General features: G+C 42.2%; 1 protein-coding gene across 1 annotated transcript in view; it reads left to right on the top strand.

The window, feature by feature from the left end:
• LOC108797573 (golgin subfamily B member 1-like) overlaps window positions 1–22,340 on the top strand; it is a 70,777-nt gene that overhangs the window by 21,582 nt on the left and 26,855 nt on the right. The window contains exons 11-18 of the mRNA XM_018569188.1: window positions 1,198–1,307; window positions 1,552–1,669; window positions 3,476–3,567; window positions 5,285–5,435; window positions 10,340–10,449; window positions 12,514–12,634; window positions 15,622–15,752; window positions 19,783–19,892. Coding sequence (XP_018424690.1) covers window positions 1,198–1,307; window positions 1,552–1,669; window positions 3,476–3,567; window positions 5,285–5,435; window positions 10,340–10,449; window positions 12,514–12,634; window positions 15,622–15,752; window positions 19,783–19,892 — 943 coding nt within the window. The remainder of the gene's footprint in view (window positions 1–1,197; window positions 1,308–1,551; window positions 1,670–3,475; window positions 3,568–5,284; window positions 5,436–10,339; window positions 10,450–12,513; window positions 12,635–15,621; window positions 15,753–19,782; window positions 19,893–22,340) is intronic.

Genomic DNA, 22,340 nt, shown 5'->3' on the forward strand with positions numbered 1-22,340 from the left:
TTCAGCTCTTGTACCTGTATAAATCTAATGGATCAGAGGGATTTTTACATTTCAGCTATGTCTATTGAGAACTTTGTCAATACTTAGGATAACAAAGTAATATTTAGCTTTTTATTATTATAGTAAATGCTTTCTCTTGGCAATATTGTCTTGGAAAATGTATTTTATTTTCTGGTCAATCTTTTGTCAAAAAAAGTAACAAAACAAAAAAACTTTTTTTGTTTTATTTTAGCCATATGTTTTCAAACAAGTGTTCCTGTTCATAAACAAAATTCACTTTTTATTCTATAATTTCCCCTGTGTATGAGATATAAATAGAGAGAGAGAGATATCAACTTTTCAGCAAACAAATAGTCCCAAAATAGTGAGTGATATCCAGTGCAGATGATATTCAAACTCTTCCACCTCAGTTCTCTTCAGGTGTACCCCGCTGGCTCTCAATATACCTGAACAATGCCAGCATCCAATCAGAGTGTTCAGGTATTTTGAGAGCCAGTGGGGCCGACTAGCAAGATACTGAAGCTTGGCCCAGCGGGAGATTCCTCCATTCACACAGTTTAGCGTAGATGGAGGAATCTGTTGCACTTTTTTCATCTGACCATAGAAAATAGATAATCTATAGGCGTATGGGCAGCTTTATGCTTGAACAAGGCTTAACATGGCATAACGTTTTTTTAGAGCATTATGTTTGTTATGAAAGTAAGGGCATACTTTAGTGTTTACATTTTATTTGTAATTGCACATTCACTTCACAATCATACATCATCTTGTGCCCTCTGGCAAAAAAAAATGGCAGGTGACTGGTTACCTTCACTGAGGATTAGTTTTTATATTCTGCAGCAGCATTCCCTGGTTCTTCATTTACATCCAGCTTTGCAATGAACAAGCTGCTTCTGCTCACCTCTACAGAGTGCTGTTTGGAGACAGAAAATCCGCACTGCACTAAGGTGACTGTGCAGCTCTCTTCTGGGATATGCTTATGCAGTAAATAGCAGGATGTACACACAGAGCCAGGGGGCTGCAGGCCATGTTGCTGGAAACAGGACTTCTCTTTGTCATTCCATTCTATTGACATTTTTCTTTTCCAGAGGCTGCAGGGACAAGTACAAATCTATTGCTCATAATGAAAATGCTGTATATATTAACTGCTAATCTACTGAAAACTAAAGTTTTTTTCTTTTTTTTTGTTTGTTTCAGAAGAAATAAAGTTGAAGACGGGAGAGGCAAGTAAATCGGATGCAAAATTCCTTAAAATGAAGGCATGGTCAAAGTCCAGAATCAGGCAGCTGGAAGAAGAACTAAAAATTGTACAAGTACCTCTATCATTTGCCCTGTCTTTGTTCTCTTACTCCCACTTCTGCCTGATTCTTAGACTTGGTAGAATCTGTATAACTTTATTCTCCAATAACACCACTGTCCCTCTGAACTTTTTCCAGTGTTTAGTCTTGTCCTTCAGTATTTCGTATTATTATAGAATAGTTTACTCAGTGCTCAATAACTTGCTTTTACATCCTTTTGTTAACTGTTGCTTTTTTGTTATTTTATTTGTAGGCTGAGGCAAAGAAGCAGGAGCTGTGGCAGTTGAGCGCTCACGTTGCTGAGCTGGAGGAAGAGAAGAAAGGTTTGGAGATTAAGCTACAATCTGTTGCTGACTTGCAGGCTTTTAATGGTAAGTATGGGAACGTGTAATTTGCCTTTCTTTTATTTACAAGTGTGTGTTTTTAATGCATCTCTGTCCATTTTAAATACACATTGCTTAATGCTTAGTTAGGCGTACACAGCCTGTAAAAGGCATATATGCAGTATCCCAGCAAGCTTTGCAAACCGTGTTCAGGATACACCATTTATTTATTAGTTTTTACTAAATTAAAGAAGAACTATGGGGAGAGGAAAATGCACTCGCCCCTATAGTTAGAGCTAATGTGTGACACTGCAGCTGTCACATGACGGCTCTATAGCTCAAGAACTGAGTGATCAGACACCGCTGATTGTTCAGTTCATGATCTTCTCCATGCAGAGAGAGGTCACCGCTCCCTGCAGAGATTCCCCTCTCCGTTCCTCCAGCGCTGACTGAGAGGCAGAGCCAGCTGTCTATCAGGTAGCAGGGTGTATCCTGACAATATTATTGGGATCTTTCCCGGCTGCAGAGTAGCTTTGCGCTATCAGAATATAGCAGTTAATAGCCCCCTATTTGCTGAGTTTTGGGTACAGGAGGACATTAGTAAATGTCCTCCTGTGACCCAAAAGAGAACTAATGTCAAAAAAGGTTTGGCCATAGTTCTCCTTTCAGAATTTTATACATAAGATAGAAAAAGCTTTATCCAGCGTACCTTTTACAAAAGTATTACCATTTATAGTAAAATAAAGTTGACCATATTTTCTTTTTAATCTTTTTAGTGTCTAAAGGTCACTCATGCTCAGAGGCCAAAGCAAAATTTAGTAGTGTCAGCATGCGTGTGTTAGCTTGATAATAACATTAACATAAAGTATAAAAAATGTTTAAACCTGTCCAACCACCAGCCATGATCTGACATCAAGAAGCACAGAGATCCAGTGATGTCACCCGGTCTAAAAAAAAATGTATATGCAAACGCATAAGTTTTATGTAAAAATATTGTAAGCAAATATTGCTTACACTAAAGAGGGCAGGAGGAACCAGGGAAGGCAAAGTATAAGCAGCTTAAACTTTTGGTTTTTAATCTTTTGGGTATTTCTAAATGCAAGAACTTTAGGTCATAGATGTTGGCTCTTTTCCTGCCCACCTTGAAGCATGGCCACTTCTCTTGTTTAATTTACTATTATATACATAAAAACCCAATAGATGGGGAAGTAGATGATTGTTATAGCTGAAGGCAGATCTTGGAAATCAAGCACAGAGATGTTATCATTCTCTTAAAGATATAAACCATTTGGTGGTTTAACTCTCCAACTTGTGCCCTGCCAATGCAGGCCAAACCAAAAGGTTCACTTCAATTCCAGCCTCAGCAAGTGTAAATGATTACCTGCATCACGATGGAACCAGAATTCGTGTTGAGGCAGGAAAGGTAAAAGGAATTCTGTCCTGGGCAGAACTAAACGTTTCAGCCTCGTCTGCCATTTACATAGTGTATGTAACGGGTGGGCAGACTTCCTCAGATGGCAGTGTCTGGACCGGGGTCCCTACAATCTGAAGTGATTCCAGAACCTGTGTCACAGATGAGTGGATGTAGACCTGGCCTCTTACATAAAGTTTAAGCCTTCCTCCCACAATGTGGCAATGCCAGCTGACCTAAGTGGCTAGCACTGTTACTTGGAAGGAAGAGGTATTTCTCTTGAAAGCACTGTGCAACTGTTTGCCTTAGCTGAACTTTGCAACTTTTGAAGGTTTGCAGCAAGCCTTGAAAATGTAATACATCCAGTGACTTGGAGTTCTTGTTGTTCTATAACTATACTTTGCATATCAAATCAACTGATTTTCCCTTTTTTGTTTTATCAGAGCAACTCTTGGCTAAACTTGTAGTTTATGAAGAACAGCAAAGAAAGCTGCAGGCTGACCTTGAGCAAGTTGCAAAGAGAGCCGATTCCCAGGTAAACCTCTTATATTTCATACTGCTTACTATTTAATATATGGAAATCCTTAGCTATTTGGTGTACCTGACTTTTTTTTTTCTTGAGTAGTTTGTTTTCTATTCCTTTTGTTCCTGTTTTGCAGGTTTCTCATTATAGTATTTGTTTTGAAAGCTAAACTTGCGCTTTTATGTAGAATTAAACCAAAACTGTAAAAAAACAATATGCAGATACAGTAGTTGACAGGCTGTGTCACTTAATAGTGCGGGGATATTCAACAGAACAGATTTAGGCATTGGCTGGTGTCTTAATACATATTTGGGTTGCCTGCCTGATGAGCTTCTGCAGCCCCACCAAAAAAAATATTTCCCTGTATACAGCAAAGGTTCACAAAACTTTACACAGTATACTTCACCCCACAATGCAGAGCCTAAGCGGAGGTCCAAGCATTGTCACATGGAGAGCATAGCCCTACACAAATAATGACTCTGATCATTGGTATTTTCTTATTTCATTAGATAGCTGTATTGGCGTTTTGGGGAGGCAATGTAAAGGTACACTACATGGCCAACGGTTTGTGGGCACCAAACCATTACACGTGTAGGAGTCTGGTGAACATTCCAATGTGAAAAACCACTCACACACTCACACTCTTTTCAAGAGGCTTTCCACAAGATTTTGGAGTGTGCCTGTTAGAATTTCTGTCTAATGAGCATTGGTGAGGTGAATCAGACAAGATATCCTGGTTCACTGTCAGCGTTCCAATTCACCCCAAGGGTTTTCAGTAAAGTTAAGGTCAGGTTTCTGTGCAGGCCAATTGCTTTTCTCTAAACCAAACTCAAAAGCAGCTGGCTTTGTGTACAGGGGCACAATTATGGTGAAACAGAAAAGGACTTTCCTCAAACTCTTGTCAAGGTTGGAAGCACAGAATTGTTGTAAATGTCTTGTCTATGCTGTATTCCTTCACTGGAAACACCTGAACTGCATCATTTGCAGCAGTGTCCACATATGTTTGGTCATAAAGTGAATGATGTAGCATTGGAGGGTGCTTGCTAACGTTTTTACTTTCCTTCTTTACTTTAATAGTGGATACTGTAGAGGGGCGAATCATTGGGCGACATAATTTGCTCTATATCATAGGCAACCTTAGCACTCCAGCTGTGATGAAACTACAAATGAAACATTGCAAGACTCTTAACAGCCACAGGAATGACTCCCAGTGGCTGAAGCATGATGGGATTGGTAGGTTCACAGCTGGAGTGCCGAGGTTTCCTTTCTGTGTTCTATACAGTGCAACAACCTCAACTTATGAGGCTTTTTGCCATGTGTATTTCAATTGTATGTCCATATTTTATATGAAATGCTGCCCAAAATGAGACACAATGGGGGGAATTTATCAAAATCTGGAGCAGCTGTGCATGGCAACCAATCGGCTTCTCTCATTTTTAAATCTTTACTGAACACACTGAGGAGAGAAGCTGATTGGTTGCCATGCACAGCTGCTCCAGATTCTGTCTGATCCAGTTTTGATACATTTCCCCCAATGTGTTCATATGAAATTAACAATTCTAAGTGCACTGTCCTCAGATTTAAGAGACGTAAATTAATTCTAGGACCCATTGGCAAGCACCTTCTATCTCTCAGGATGTAGGATTTTTCTTCATAAAATGAATGGAACATCAGAATAATAGTGGCACGGAGTTGTTACACCATTAGCATTATTTTGTTATGGTTGCAGACCAGCGAGTCCGGCAGTGTTGATGAGATGCAGAACCAGCTCCTGGAATGGCATGAGATGAGCGCAGAGAGCAACATAACCACGGAGCAGGACAGAGAGGAGACCTCTGCCATGGCTCTGAGGATGGCACAGATAGAAGAGGAGAGAGAAGGTAAATTCTCCTATTTCCAACTCATGATAAAATGTCACTGTTCAGTTATACGTGTCTGGATGCGAGCCACGTACTGTCCATTATCTTCCACCGGGCTCATTTCCTAAGTGCTGGGTATCACTTTCTCGCAGCTGTAGGAAACAGACAGTAGCTTTCCTTCAGCAATGTCGGGTTGGCCGATTCACAGGTCAGTGTTTGTGCATAGGCAGGTGTTTATCCATTATGGAATTGGTCACTCCGGAATTCAGCACTACTTCTCAAAGGTTTGATATTGTTCCCCCAAGATTAGAGCAGCCTGGGTTTTCTGCTGAGTAGAAAGATCTGTCCATGCAATGCGACCATACCTAGAGGGGGGAAAAAAGATTATTAGGGGCGGTTAGTAACGGCAGGTGACTGTGACCGTAGCCTCCGTTACTCTGATATTTGGAGGGGACTGCAGGCCCGCCTCCTTCCCACCGACTATGGGCCTTGGCTGTGGAGCGGGTTCTATTGATTGGGAGAGGGGCTTGCCATGGTGTTTTGGGCTGTGTGAGACCCTTTTGTTTGTGCTCCATGGATCAAGAGGACCCCAGAGACCTCTTTCCCATGGGGAAAAAAAGATTATTAGGGGAGTTTAGTAATGGCAGGTGACTTCTTTTCCTTAGTGCAGCTTTCCTTTAAATAGGACAAGGTAATTTATATAATTTCAGTGGATGATGGCTATACAACCCTCTTGCAGCAGCATTAATCCAAATCGATCACTTTCCGGCTCATTTATGTATTGTGCTTAGTTTATGATCAGATGCACCTTCTTTCTGCCTATGATATTTTTTAAATCTATTTTTTAAATCTTTAGTAATGCAAAAAATCAAAGTAATGTGGTGCTGGGGCTTTAACATAGTAGTGCCAGATTTTCTAACGCATCCTATTTCTGGGTCTGCTTCATTAAAACACTGTAGAGTACGAAGGCCCTGTCACTTTTACCATATTATTCATTAATTAGTTTGATGCACGTTATGAAATATTATTTCATTTGTTTATATTCTATATTTGCACAAAAATGCTATTTAGAGTTTTCATAGAAACCACTGGCCTGATTATTGGCCTAATATATCTAACCTACGTGTCTCAGGAAAAACTGTGTTCCTTCCTCATCCCTCCTAGCAAAGCTATTTTCTAAAGTTCTCTGCTGTCTGATATTGCTTTATGAAGTCTGAGCTGAGAGGCTGAACGGTGGCCTTAAGCTAGAGCTACACAGGAGATTTACTTACTGATTAAATCACTTGAAGTAGCACTTAATTACTAAACAGATGTGCACTTTATACTCCATAGGTATCCATTTGTTCCATGTAGTTATAGTAGCTGTTCCATCTGAAGTGCCGCTTTCTGCAAAAGACCTCCTGAGACCCGGTCTTTATAGACCCGGCAGGCAACTTAGTGACTTGACAAGATCCACATGCAGGGTCGGCTCACCAGGAAGACTCGGAAGTAGAATCCTATGTAGTTGACTTCAAAATGTATAAAAATACAATGTTTTAGTCCTCTAAAGAACTTCTAAAGCCAAAACTTTAGACAGCAAAAAAAAAAGTCCTTTAAATGAGAAATAAAAGTATTGACATTTGATATACCTTAAAGTTGAACTCCGGCCTTCCCTACAGTCTTGCACAGTTGTATTGGCTCCTCTCCTGGACTGAAATAGCTTGATTTCACTGCACCCTGTAAGCTTCTCAAATGTGTTTTAGAAGCTGCAGCACATCATATAGAGCCCGACTCATTTTTGGGCTGGAGGATATTCACTTTTATCTAGCCCTTTCCTCCCCAGCTTGACTGTCCATGACCCAGATTGCAGTTCTTTCAATCATGGAGGCTCAGCATCACAATTGGATGTAACCTACTGCTAGGGCTCTTGAGAGAGTACTAAGACTGAGTGCTGTGATGTTTTTGGGAAGCTCTGTACAGCACCCTGCCGGCCTTTCCCACCAGCCATGATCAGCCTGCATTGCCTAGAGAAGTAATGATATCACTAAGCGTAAAATATGTAAAGAAAACGGAAAACCTTTTTAAAAAAAATAATAATTTTGATGTTAATGAGAGGGGTATTGGGGGGACCCAGTGAAGGCAAAATATAAGCAGATTGAACTTGGAAATGGCTTTTCAGGAGGGATGAGGGAGAATGTTGTATCACAGTGGTGTGTAGGGTGCATGTCTTAAAATTGGTATCCTAGACAAAAACCCTCAGCCGAGAGTCGGGACAGGTTTTTGTCGGCAAATGTAGAAATTGTCATAACTTGTATCACATCGATGGGTACGATATTTTAAAAGGGACAGGATATCTCTTAGGAATTCCACCATTACCACCTTTAGTAGTATATAAATGCCTCATGTATAGATTTTGTTGGCTTAGCTGTCCGGACTGAGCATGACTTCCATTTTTTCTTTTTTTGTTTTTGTTTCACCGTTAAACGAGCCAAACGCTCAGCATTGCTCCACTCCATCCTTATACCCCTCACTGTGATTTGGTCAGCCACTGAGAACTTAGTTTCCCATCAGTTTTGTGCATGCAGGTTCCTTTTCATCATGCTGGCTGGTGCTGTACTGCTGATGCGTTCCCCCTGGAGCGTTATCTGGAGGTGGAAACAGGCAGCAGTATAGAGCTGGCCACACCACACAAGTCTGGCTTTTGTTTTTCCCTTTTCTGTTTTAACATCCTAACCAGTTCTCTTCAATTTATGATTTCATCTAATTTCTAATTCATCCAGCTCATCCCTGTCTTGTCTGCTTGGTATGAATCGGTTGTGCTTGCCGGGAGTATAAATTCATGCAGCGTGATTCTCCAACATTAGAGTCTGTCAATGAAATGACATTTGAATTTAAGCGTATTGCCCTGAAGCCTTGATGTATGACTTATCCTATAATCCGTGGGATCGGATCCCAGCACTTGTGAAATAAAGGAGTCCGCGCACAGCAATTCTGTTGGAGAACCACTTTTAAGTCTGCATCAATTTTTAAAAGCAGAAGCAAGATCTGTGCAGCAACTGAGTTCAGCTATAGGTTAAAGGAACACCTTTTTGATTGATCTCAGGGCTAACTGTCTGCAGGTACATGCGGCGACATTTCTGTTTCCTGATTCAGTATTTTATACAATCATTCTGCTGATACAAAGTGCATTTATGTGCAGCATGTTGCATCAGCTAAGTGTACAGGACAACTACACATAAAATCTGTATTTGAATTTACAGCCAACACATGCCTTAGTGTTGTATAGAATAAAAGTAGCCGTGTTACCCTCCCTACCTGCCTGTTAATTCTCTATTTTTGAATTGTGGGAAGAAACTTGAACACACAGCAACAAAGTGAAAAGACAGGAAAAACATCAAAATGTGGCTTTGAGATTGAACTGCAGAACAAACAGTATTGTCACCCACAGAACGAAGTACTGCTGTGTTAACAAATAATGCAGTTTGTCATTAGCGCTATTTTTAATTTTGACCATAGTTCCACTTTAAGCTCATATGACATATAAATATATCTAACTGTGTTACACTAAACATTTAAAAAATATTTCATGACAGTCAAAACCCCAATAAATTACACATGAAACCTAAAACGTTAGTTTGAGGAAGATCCACTTTGATAAATAGTAAAAGAGACAACTTCCAATTTAAAAGTAATATTAAGATGGGGAAGTTCTCTAGTTGCAAGTCCGATGGATGAGTGGGTGGGTAGGTAGGTAGGTAGACAGACAGATGGGTGGGTAGGTGGATGGATAGGTAGGCGGGTGGGTGGGTAGGTAGACGGGTAGGTAGGTAGGCGGATGGGTGGGTAGATGGATGGATGGGTGGATACATAAGTGGGTAGATAGATGAATGTTTGGATGGATGGGTAGCTAGCTAGATGGATGGATGGATGGGTAGCTAGCTAGATGGATGGATGGGTAGCTAGCTAGATGGATGGATGGATGGGTAGCTAGCTAGCTGGATGGATGGATTGGCAGGTAGCTAGCTGGATGGATGGGCAGGTAGCTAGATGGATGGATGGATGGGTAGCTAGCTGGATGGATGGATGGGTAGCTAGCTAGATGGATGGATGGGTAGCTAGCTAGATGGATGGATGGATGGGTAGCTAGCTAGAAGGATGGATGGATGGGTAGCTAGCTAGGTGGATGGATGGGTAGCTAACTAGATGGATGGATGGGTAGGTAGAGGGATGGATGGGTAGGTAGGTAGGTAAGATGAATAGATAGATAGATGCCAGTGTAATGGTGCCTGAACTAAGCAACACACATCTCGCTTCTGCTTCAGTAGTTTTTTTTTCTCCCATTTATTTGCATGATAAATATTACTCACCAGATTAACATTTAGTCAGATCACAAAACAGATGGGAATGTACTTTCTACAGTTGTAGAATTTTCTCCAACAAAATTTTTACTGCTAATGTGTGACTTTAAAGAAATGTACAGTTATTTCCGTCACAAATGAATCAAATTGTTATTGAGTAATTACATTGTTTGAGGCCTTGTATCCCAGTCATGTGACTTCCTCTGAATTAACAGTCATTGTTTACTGCACTAAAAATGAAATTTATTTTTCTATTTGTGTACGGTGCTCAGTAATCATCTGTATTGATCTGATCCTGTGTACTTCCCTCTAATTGACTGTATTATTTAACGTGCACGTTGTAACAGTTTGCAAGGCAAGTCCGTTATCTGTTTGGCAAAACGTGGCACGGTTTTTGTCAAAGAGCTCTTTGGTGACTTGTGCAGAGTGCTGTGTGGCTAGGGGGAACTCACAGGATGAATGTGCTGGGCTTTGTAATGTGGGCTGGCGGGGTTCAGTGGAGCTATTATGTAAAAAAAAAAAAATGCTTTTCCTGTGGCACAAAACTGATTGAGGATGACTGGTTCTTTCCTGGCTGCTCCGATCCAGCCATGGACTCAGGGCAGATGGAACTGGAGGAGGAGCTGAGCGCAGCTCGCGGACTGGGGAAAATGAGATCGACACGAAGGAAAGGAAGCAGAGGAGCCACCAAACTGCAGGTTAGTTCATACATTCTCTATCTTGCTTACAAGTTTGTAAAATAATTAAAGGATGGCTGTACTTTTTAACCCTTGAACACAATGTTAGTCAACCTGATCTGCCTTTAAAAATGCCTGTCCTTACACAGGCCAAAATACCCGTATACATTACCTGTATGTACAGATACTGCATGTAGCCATGTGCGCACTGCTACACACAGTACCTATCCCTCCCGGACGCAGGTCTCTGCATGGATTTGCATGCTGTACAGCTATGCACATCCATGTGAATGAGGCCTATGTCTCCCAATGCATATGGGGAGCCCTTAAATCCTAAGCCAAGTTGAGATTACAGTGGAGCTATGTCTGCCTATAAAAAAATCTGTGCTGCAGCAAATTTATTTTAAGTGCTTATTTTTTTATGTTGTCCCCCTGCAAAGTCCTACAAATACCTGTTGATCCTGCAAGTAAAGTCCACTTAAAAGGGAACTATGGGTTAACCCATTTTTTGCATGGTTTACTTCAGGGTCACGGGAGGACATATATCAACCTCCTTCCTTTGACCCAAAACTCAGTATATAGCGAGCTATTGCTCGTGATATACTGAGAGCGCAGCAGGCGGGATGGATCGCCACAATACTGTTGAGATCCACCCTGTTGGCTGATTGACAGAGGGCTCTGCCTTTCTAGAGGCAGAGCCCACTGTGCCCGCCCCCTACCTTGTCCGTTCCTCCGGTCAGCGCTGGAAGATCGGAAAGGGGAGGGGGGAATCCCTACGGGGAGAGGTGAGTGACATGATCGGAAAGTGAGCGACGGTATGTGTTCGCTGACTTCCTGATCAAAAGAGCTGACGTGTGACAGTTTCAACCCATAATTCTCCTTTAAAGCATCTTCTTGTGATGTGGTGACAGTGCTGCTGCCTTTCTTAATTCAAAGCACCACTGTCACCCTGCTTGCACCACAGTGGGATGAGAAGACGATGCAGGGGCTGTGGCATTATGTCGCAGATCAAGACCTTTGCAGGCCTCCCAGAGTCAAGGCTACAGCTCTGTAATTTTATTTATTACAGGTATTTATATAGCGACAACAGTTTATGCAGCACTTTACATAGTTGCACATTCAGGAGCTTACAATCTAAGGTCCCTATCTCACATGCATACATAGGGGGCTAACTTAGAGAGGAACCACTTAACCTACCAGCATGTCTTTGTAGAGTCTGTAATCTGCAAAGCTCACTCTCCTTGCTGATTGCAGTACTTTAGGTGTGATTCAGCAAGGGTAATGTCAGACCACTGCTCCCACACAGAATGCAGTGGTCTTTACCTACAGCATATTCCCATTGATATGTTTTCTTGTGGGGCTGGGGTAGGATTGTAAGGATAACATGATAAGACCCTAGAAACCACTCATAGATGGCTCAAATGTTGGCTGTTCAGCCCACAAGAGAAGATCAATCAAATCCCCCATCCAACTAGTAGGGCTGTCGAAGGGATTTCCACTTCCAGCTATTGTATTCAGGCAGCCACAGCACCTGCAGCTGCTGACACTGTCAAACGGTGAGTGTATCTGATAGGATGCAGTCACTGTTTGGTCAATAATTTTCAATCTCATTTGATTTAAAACCAACTTTGTTGTGCCAGGTGGTGCTTGCAGGACCACCGATGGATCATATTTTGGCTGATTCAGCAAGAATCGGTTGAAATTCAAGCCGTCTATGGGGGACCTTTTAATCACTTTTCTTGAACCCAACCTGATTTAAAAAAGAAAAAAATGTCCAATTAGGCTCTATGGAGGATGATCAATAGACATAGGGGGAAAATTAATCACTAGTACACATTGAGGGGAATTTATCAAAACTGGAGCAGCTGTGCATGGCAACCAACCAATCAGTTTCTCTCTTCAGTTTGTTCAGTTAAGATTTGAAAATGAAAGAGAGAAGCTGATTGGTTGCCATGCAGGTCTGCTCCAGTTTTGATAAATTCCCCTCATTGTGTAATCCTAAAACTGTAATCTTACTGTAGTTTTTACTACCAAGTAGCACCTACTATGTCTTCAGTCTAACAAGTTGTGTTCTGCTTAAACCAGGATGAATTTGATTATAGCGGCAAGAGTTTTGAAGAGCAGAGCCTTTCGATGGACAACAGCCATACCATAGAGGGCGAGAACATGGGAGGTTGGTGGCCTGAATTCGGTTCTCCTAACTCAGGTGTGACCCCACTAGACAGTTTATTGCCCCCTTGTCCGTCCCACCCAGCGGACAAGGGCCGGAGCATGCACTGCGTCACCTTGTGCCTTTTTTTTGTCCACTATTTTTATTTTGGATTTTTTTTTTTTTAACAGCTCGTTGAGTATTGGTTCCTAACAAGTTAAAGGGACACTATCATAAGGAAAAATAGAACACTACCACAATAGGGAAAAACATTTGCCAGTGCTATAATACATGATTATTAATATTATTATATAATAAACATTTAAATGGCATCATAGTTTTCTCCTGTGAGTGCCAGCTTGGATTAAAATAATGTTTTGGGAATATGTTGATAGTATAGCTGTTTTACATATAAAAGCTAGGTTTAGTCACTAGACCAGGGGTAGCCAAATCCCGGCCCTCCAGCTGTAGTGAAACTACAAATCCCATGATGCATCTCTCTCTGGGAGTCATGTCTGTGGCTGTGAGAATCTTGCAGTGCCTCATGGGATTTGTAGTTCCACCACAGCTGGAGGGCCGAAGTTTGGCTACCCCTGCACTAGGCCCTCCGTTTTCTTTGTGCTAATTCCTCAATTGACGGGCTACTTCATTACTCAGGTAAAAGTGCAGATTTTGGTTTGCAGTGTTAAAGGGACAGCATATGCTATACTAAAGTTTTAATAATGGAAAGATATATTACCCATCAGGTTTTTCAGGGCACCAATGGCCACATTATCACTGTAGCGTCGGATATGGAGTCTTGTCAGTAAGGATTTAGTTATGCTGCTGCAATCTCTTTCCATAATGTTCAATACAAATTGAAACAGAAGTGACAGATTATTTCTTCCTGTAATGGACATGACTGGTGGGTGGATCTTGAAATTCTCGCTCTCTCAATTATAATGGGGTCCGGCCCCTGAATGAAGAACATATTGGGAAATTAGGCAAATTTTAAAAATATCTACATTGTATTAAGATATAGAAACATCGAGAATAACCTTAGTACCAACTTTTAATATCAGCCTAATGAATGGTAGTGTCCCTTTAAACTAGTTTATATTGTGAATATGGTTTTGCTCATTTGTTCTGTTTTTTTGAGGCATGTGCAAGCTGGATGAACTGCCTAGTTTGGCTCATGGGTATTGTGCAGCATTTCCTGTGGGTCTGGTAATGTTTTGTCTCCACTATTTTACACTTTTGCTCACTGCTGAATATGTTTTGTTTCTCTGTGTGTTGGTGAAGGTAAAGTACAATTTATTAAGCCAAATGGGTAATACTAGCAGAGCTGGGGGAGACTATCCTGAGTGAACTACAATAACACCCACAACCCTGCCATTTAGGGCTAGTTCACACCAGCTTCATTGTGTTCCTGCTGATTCTGGCCAGCACGCACTGGATTGCATTCTGGCCGGCTCACTTTGTTTTTGGGCGGTAGGGGGCGTGGCGGTGCATTGAACTCAATGGCACCGTAGCCACGCCCTCCGGCCGCAATGCGATCAGTTGCACGGAAACGCAAGACACATCAATGCCTGCAGTCCGATCAGAAAAAATGCTGCAAGCACAATTTTTTCTGACCGGACCGGAACACAGGCATTGATGTACCACGCCTTCCCGTGTGGCCGATCGCATTGCGGCCGGAGGGTGTGGCTGTGGTGCCATTCAATTCAATGGACCAACTCGCCCCCTCCCGCCCCACAACAAAGTGAGCCAGCCGGAATGCGATCCAGTACGTCTCACCCCCCAATCAGGCCGGAACGCACTGTGGCTGTTGTGAAGTAGCCCTTAAAGAAAAAGACAATCTACTCAGTGCTGAAAATGCCATCAAGTAAAGTTCTGTGAGTAGAAGGCCCCCTTAGATGCCTCAAATTTTGGCTGATTCATGCCGAATTGTCCTAAATTACAAACATTGATCATGTCTTACCATTGTTCAGCAGCCCCGCAACTAACTGAATACAATAGGTGGCAGTGGAGATTCCCCACTGCCGGCTGTAGCATGGATGAGGGAATCGATTGAGTTTCTCTCATTCAGCCCATGGACTGTACAATATAAACCTGGCCATGTATGGCCACCTTAACTCACCTTCATGATTCCTGATAAGTCATCTGAAGATTCCACGACATAACTGTGAAGTGGCCTAAAAAGATGTAAAAGGTATGTGATGATGTACAAGTTCAGAATATTATCTATAGATGCGCACTCTATGTAGGCAATGTATTCTATATACTGTAAGTCACTTCCATACTCTCCTGTGCATGCTTATGTGGTTGCGGCTTCAATTTGCATTGCAAATGTATGGCTGTTAGTTGTTTGGCTCTATATATTTTTTTTGCAAGCTTTTATTTTGAATATAAAACTTCATATTTGCATATTGAAAGATTGGTGAAGGGGCTCCTAGCTTTGTGAACTACCTCCATGTCTCAGATGGTGATGCACTGCTTTCAGAATCTGGTCCACATAAATTCTGACATTTGGCATGCGCCTCCATCTGCTGGCAGTCAAGCTTATGGGTAGAGGTGTCACTTGTGGGAAGGATTGTCAGAAAAACACAAGCAACCATTGCCAACCTTTCCTTTGAAAATGCTAGTTACCTGGCTTTTATGCTAAACCAATGTCTTCCATTATTTGATTTTCTCAATCAGAACTAGCATGCAGATCAGAAATTCCGACTTCACTAGCTGCTTGTTTGTTGGGTCAGGAATGCGTTTGAAGTCGGCAATGGTAGCTAGTGTTTTTTCCAATGGGGACAGCTGTCTAATAGGGGGATATCTCTTCACTTTGAATAGATCTTCTAATACTATCTGCTATGTCTCTAGGACAGGAAGCGAAGGGAAATCTTCCCCTGTGGGAAATGGACTGCCAAAAAATGAAACTGAGGTCTTGACCATTTCTTTTGCCAGCCTACACTATCCAAAGAAAAGCTTTACATGTATTTTAATGTTGATGTTGCGCAGACAGTGACTGTTGGCTATTTGTGTGTGAATTTTGTGCCCTCTAAATTCTTCAGGGTTACGAGCCGTTGTGGAAGAGCTGGAGCTAGAAAGAAACCAGCTTCAGGAGCAGATCATGACACTGGAGGAGCGATGCCAGGAGCTAGAGGACAGGCTACAGCTGCAGCTTCGCATTGAATCTTTACAGGTGTGTATTGTAGCCATCATGCACATGGGTGACTACAAGATAAATGTTGTGATATGGGTATTCTGGAGCATGATGTATCTTGCTTTTAGCCTGGCTAAGGATGAGCCTATTGTTGCATGATTGTATAATTCATCACTTCTGGCCTAAGTATGAAGCCCTTCTGTTTCTGCCATTTCTCCAGTAGGGGTGAACAATCACTAGCTGAGCTTTCTGCCTCATTTTCTTTGTCTTGTAATCGCGCCTTTTAATACAGGTAACATTTGATGTAGATGAAGAGACTCTTCCCTTCTTCCAGGTGTGTTTGGTGTATAGGGTGAAAGTAACACTGTTTTGGCCTGTGTTCCTCACTTATCTGGTATGCACTGTTTTCATATACATTTCATGGCCAAATGTTGGTGGACACCAGACACTCACACCTACATTATGTGGGCAAAAGTGTTAGGAAGCCCTCGAAATTACCAAGTTCAGGTGTTTCCATTGAAAGGCACTGTTAGTGCTACAGCATACAAGGACATTTTAGGCCATTGTGCATCTTTATGGTAACAGTTTGGGGAAAGGCTCTTTTCTGTTCTAGAATGACTGCTCCATAAAGACATGGTTTGATGAGTTTTTTTTGTGGAGGAAATGGAGTGGCCAGTACAGAGCCCTGACCTCAATCATAATTAACACCTTTGGGATGGATTGGAATGCCGGGTCTTTTTGTTCAGCATCTTTACCTGAGCTCACAAATGCTGTTTTTGGCTGAATAAGCACAAACTCCCTCAGACTCCAAAATCATGCGTAAAGCATAGAGACACCCAGGGAGGGTGTAGCTGCATAAAGCGGGGCTATATTATTGCCCATGGTTTTGTAATGCCATGTTGAACAAGTTCATATAGGTATGATGATCAGGTGTCCACAGACCTTTGGCCATAGAGTGTAGCTGTGCTTTGCTTCTAACACGTTTGATGCTGTCTGTCAGAGAGTTTATTTATGATAAGCGCCTTAGACTGGACAGCCCCTCTTTAATCAAACATGCCTACCATGAAAGACGGTTGTGCCCATAAACTTCCATGATTACTAAAGCCATAAGTACATGCAAAAAGTGTGTGAGCTTTTAAAGAAATGCTCAGCTTTTGAAGAAGGATCTAAAACAATCAGGTTTGTTTTTGAGGCGGGGGCAGAAGAGAGATAGGAGGGTTAGTTGTGCCCACCTCCTGGTCTTTAGTTCAGCAATGAACTGGTTCCGGCCCTGCACTGTATTGTTACACATGTTAGCTGACAGGTTACTGTCAGCTAACCTGTGCATCAAACATTCCATACAGACACACAACAGGAGGAACCGTTAAGAACATCTGAGCTGATAATGAGCTGATAATGCCTCATATGCACAAATATTGTTTAATCTTGGCTAGTAACATTCACAAAAGGTTTGCAAGATATTTAACAAGCTTTTAGCAGCTATAGAAAATGTGATCCTTAATTATACAGAATTGCTTTGAACAAAATGGCGGCCATGGAAGATCACGTTAGCGTTTTGTCCGTAGAGTAGCACTTTGAAATCCTTTCTTGCTGGCTTGCTTGCCCTTTGGCCAATTCGTCTTCCCTCCATGTAGTTTAGCTCATTCTCACGCTTCCTTCTGCTGCCCCAAATCATGTACTAAAATGTAATTTAAAGTTTGCCTACGTCTACCTGCCTGCCATCATATCCTACACACTCCTCACATAATGCTTGTCATCATAAACTTATTACTCCTCTCCTGCACATACTGCCAACTATTGTACCGTCTGTACTTCTCTAATGTGCATACTTCCCACTGTCATACCATCCACACTCCTCTCCTGCACATACTACCCACTTTCATATTCTCCGCACTCCTCTCCTGTACATGTTTCCCACTTTCATACTAACCACACTCCTTTCTGTTACATACTTCCCACTTTCATATCATCCGCACTCATCTCCTGTGCATTCTACCCGCTGACTTACCCTCTGCACTCCCCTCCCACACATACTACCTATTGTCATACCCTCCTTATTTATTTACTGTATGTTCTAACCACTCCTGCCGCACTCCCATCCAGAACATACTAACCACTGTCGTACCCTCCACACTCCCCTCCTGGACATACTAACCACTGTCATACCCTCCACACTCCCCTCCTGGACATACTAACCAATGTCATACTCTCCGCATTCCCCTCCTAAACATACTAACCACTGTCATGCCCTCTGCACTCCCATCCAGAACATACTAACCACTGTCGTACCCTCTGCACTCCCATCCAAAACATACTAACCACTGTCATACCCTCCGCACTCCCCTCCTGAACATACTAACCACTGTCATACCCTCCGCACTCCCCTCCTGAACATACTAACCACTGTCATACCCTATACTAACCACTGTCGTACCCTCTGCACTCCCATCCAAAACATACTAACCACTGTCATACCCTCCGCACTCCCCTCCTGAACATACTAACCACTGTCATACCCTCCGCACTCCCCTCCTGAACATACTAACCACTGCCATACCCTCCGCACTCCCCTCCTGAACATACTAACTACTGTCATATGCTCTACGCTCCTTTCCTGAACATTCTACCCTTTGTCATACCCTCCACACTCCTCTTCTGCTGCCCTCTGTTCTTTACATTGTAATATCCCCAACGTTGTGTGTTGTGGAATGGGCACACTTTTGCTGATATGTATAATAAAAAAAACGTTTTCATTGCCATTCCTTTATGTCTATTATAATAAAGAGTACTTACTGTATAGTTATTAAATCAATTAATTTTTTTGCATACACACAATGCAAACTTGGCTCCCACGCTTCCGTTTCACTAGAACACATCGTTACTTATGGGCTGTCATAAACGCATAGGACCATCCTGCTGTTGAATTAGATTAGCCTAGATCTTTAATTTGCCTGCAAAATGAGACAAAGCATAGTAAACAAAGGTTTGTTTTTTTTAATGACTTTTGCAATTACTTGCACTTTCTGCACGTATTTCTATATTGCTCCAGTAGCTGCATTGGCTTATACATACTGTATGTATACTTATTGGTATAGTTATTAAAATGCAGATATGTTTAGCACAAAATGCAAGCTTAACTCCCACTCTCACCCCTTTGTTTCCACTGAAATACAGTATCACTTCAGGGCAGCCATAAAAGAATAGGACAATCCTGCTGCTCACATTGTTAGATCAGACTGTTCATGTGGGAGATGTGCCACTCATCCTTACACCGCTCTAGTAGTTGCATTGGCTCTGCCTTATTGTATGATATTGTAATATATTGATGCTTAGGGTGTGTGCCCCTTTAAATATCTAAAGATATACAGAGTGTTGAAACATAAGTTCAAGGGTTTTAAAAGCTTTCGTTTTGGATGAAGCAAGTTAGAACCCTTCTTAGGTTTTTATTACCGTCCAAGTTCCAGCAGGAGAGATTTTCCCAGCTCTCTCCTTTTTGTTCTTGACCATTGTCAGGATTCCAACTATTACTTACTCTATCTTAAACTTGGATAAAGATGCACGCTCATTTTTGCAATATTAGCAATTTGGTTATGATATAAAGAGGTTTATTAGAAAAAAAGTGTCCCTTTTGGAAGTGTCCCCTATTTCTCTATGTGGATGGCATATTTGGTGAAAGAATGGTCGTTCAGCAGTGGACAGCAGTTGGTTTTTTACCTGGACATGCTATTTTAATACAGCTTTTGAAAATGGAGCTTTTTTTTTTTTTTTTTTTTTTTTTTTATTGTAATTTTTTGAACAACAAAACCGTTCTGGTTACATCCATTTTCCTGGTCAAAGATGTTCAATACACATTACTTTGACTTCCTAAGCCTCTGAATAACTTTAGGAATTCTCCTGGTACTCTTGTTTGCTGTTCTTTACTCTGGTGAGGGGTTTACACTGAAGACATGTTAACTCTCTGTTTCCTAAATTTTTCATTTTTCAGCAGCATGGGTGGTGACATAAAATGTTTGGCTCGTGAACTATCTTATGTTCAGGCTTAAAGAAACTTTGCAACCCTTTGTTTTAGGGTGAAAATGAGCGACTGCAGACACAAGTCTCCCAGATGCGACAGCAGCAGAACCAAGAGTCTGAAAAATACCATGAGCTCATATCCACCTTGAATGGCCAACTTAAAGGGTATGTTCCCCAATATTTGTATCTCTTTGGGTAGTATATGTTGCATCAATAGTAATAATTCTATTTTGATGGACAGGATTGTAGTTTTTAAAAGCTCAGCACACTCTGAAAATTCAGTACCACGAAAGCTGACAAAGTGGTAGTTCATGCTGCTGTTCCAGCCACTGCGGGTGTGAGAGCTATGAAGAGACCTAATCTGCTGAAATCCCTTTAATCTGAAGGATACCATTACTATCCTTATTTATGTAGTTCACACTTGCCTTAGAGCACCATGCATTGACCAGACCAAAGGTCACCAGCCTATGCTCACTGAAACTGCAGTGACCTGCCAAGACCCTACCTATACTCTCACTTTTACAGCCCGTGTTGTATGTTAGCTGGCCTTGCACTTTAAAAAATCTTCATCGCTCCCAAACGTTTCTCTAAGCAATGCCCTATTGAGGAGTTTCTAAAGAAATGTATCAACTGGACTTGCTGTATTTTTCTTGAAGACAGCAAGGCCAGTTGTCTTGACTTATTTTTTACAGATATACCACGACCTTGATGAATGAGAACCATCACAGATATTCTAAAGAAATGGACAAGTTGGTGTACCATGCCATTTCCTGCCTTACCAAAACCTTAAACATCCCTGTTGAGGATGTCACAGTCTTCAAGGATCCTGTAGACAAAAAGGTTAGAAGCCCCTTCTTAAAGCAGAACTATGGGGTCAGTGTTTTCTCCCATAGTTCTCCTAAGGGTCACGGGAGGACATAAACTAGTGTCCTTCCGTGACCCTTCCGTGACCCAAAGCTCAGTATATTGCGAGCTACAGATCGCGGTATACTAAGACCACCGCAGCCGGGACAGATCACGACATTACTGTCGAGATCCACCCAGCTGCGTTATTGACAGCTGGCTCTGCCTATCTAGAGGAGGAGGAATCCCTGCCGGGAGCCGTGACTGACAGTCACGGCTCTCTGCAGGGACATGACCGAGCAGTGAGCAAGCGACGGTATGTGTTCGCTCACTTCCCGATCTATTGAGTCGACGTGACAGTTTCATTGTTACACGGCTCGAACTATGAGGGTGAGTGAACATCGCTCACCTCATAGTTCTCCTTTAGTCTCTCTTGTCTCCTTGTTCTGTCTGGTCAAAGTGTCTTAATAAAGATTTAACCACTGCTCCGTAATCCCGTCTCATCCCTCGCATGTGCCTCATGTCAGTACATATGCGTAGGGCACTTTGGCTTAAGTGCTACACTGCAGCGGGCTTGTGCAAGAAGCGCTTGTGCCGCATGGCCTATGAGGGGCGATGACTCTTCAGACTGGCTCTTAATAATATCATCAAGAATGCTACTGCTGACAAGAGGAACAGACTGTAAAGTCGTCATCTTCATATTTGACTCCCCATCCATCTGCAAGGTTTGGCACTCAGTCTGCCGAGTCCTCAGACAGACCCTCCTCTGCATGAAGGTGCGCCCCCATTTTCCAGAGTTGGGAGGATGTCTGTTCACCTTTGCAGATACTTGAACGGCTTGCATCTCAGACATTTGTATACAGCAGGTGGTATCCCAGGGCTACGAACTGGAGTAGAGTAGCATTCTATTCATCTCTGGACAAACCAAATCTGTTGATGCCGAAAATCAGGTTGTCTCTGGCTTGGTGGCTAAGAAATCTGGCTCTGGAGTAAGGAAGTCCTTATTTGCTCTCTTTGGAAAATCCTCACAACAGATGCCAGCATAGATGCAGCCTGCCAAGCTGGGGAGAGGTTATGGGCACTTTGTGGTTGCAGGAGACTAGGTCTTTGAAAGAATCATGTCTCCAGATCAATATCCTGGAGCTTCGGGCAGTTTGACTTTCTTCTGTAGCAGTTGGCCCATCCTGCTGGAACATCTGATCTGGAGTCAGAGAATGCCACTGTGGTAGCGTACATCAACTATCTGGGAGGAACCAGAAGTCTTGCTGCAGTAAAAGAGGTAGAAAGGACCCTGTCCTGAGCAGAACTTCACCATCCAGTGTTGTCAGCTGTGTACATTTTGCAGGCATTGTCATTTGGCAGGCAGACTTCCTCAGCTAGCAGTGCCTCTGGACCCAGGAGAGTAGGCTTTCCAGATTTGCAAGGCTGCCACCCTGTGCCACCCACACATTCTTAAAGTTATACATGGGGGCTGTTTTGGCATCATCTGATGCCAACTTCAGGTGTAAGGTCCTTCAAGCAGCCTTTTTTTTTTTTTTAACTTGCTGACATTCCAAAGTTTCTCTTATGCTTTCTTGGGCCTGTTAGTGATTTTTTTGGTGTGTTGCCCACACCTCAGTTGGACTGCTTTTGGATGTCCTGAAGGTTAAAGTTTTTCTGTATCCCTCAATGGACAAGAACAACAAATTTTTTTAAAAAAATGTTTGCACTCGCTGCAAAATCCTTTACTTGTAATGAGGCACAAAGGTGGCCCACCCTCTATACTTATGA

The sequence above is a fragment of the Nanorana parkeri genome, unplaced genomic scaffold, assembly GCF_000935625.1.
Source record: "Nanorana parkeri isolate BGI_ZX_2015 unplaced genomic scaffold, ASM93562v1 scaffold1298, whole genome shotgun sequence".
NCBI classification, from domain to species: domain Eukaryota; kingdom Metazoa; phylum Chordata; class Amphibia; order Anura; family Dicroglossidae; genus Nanorana; species Nanorana parkeri.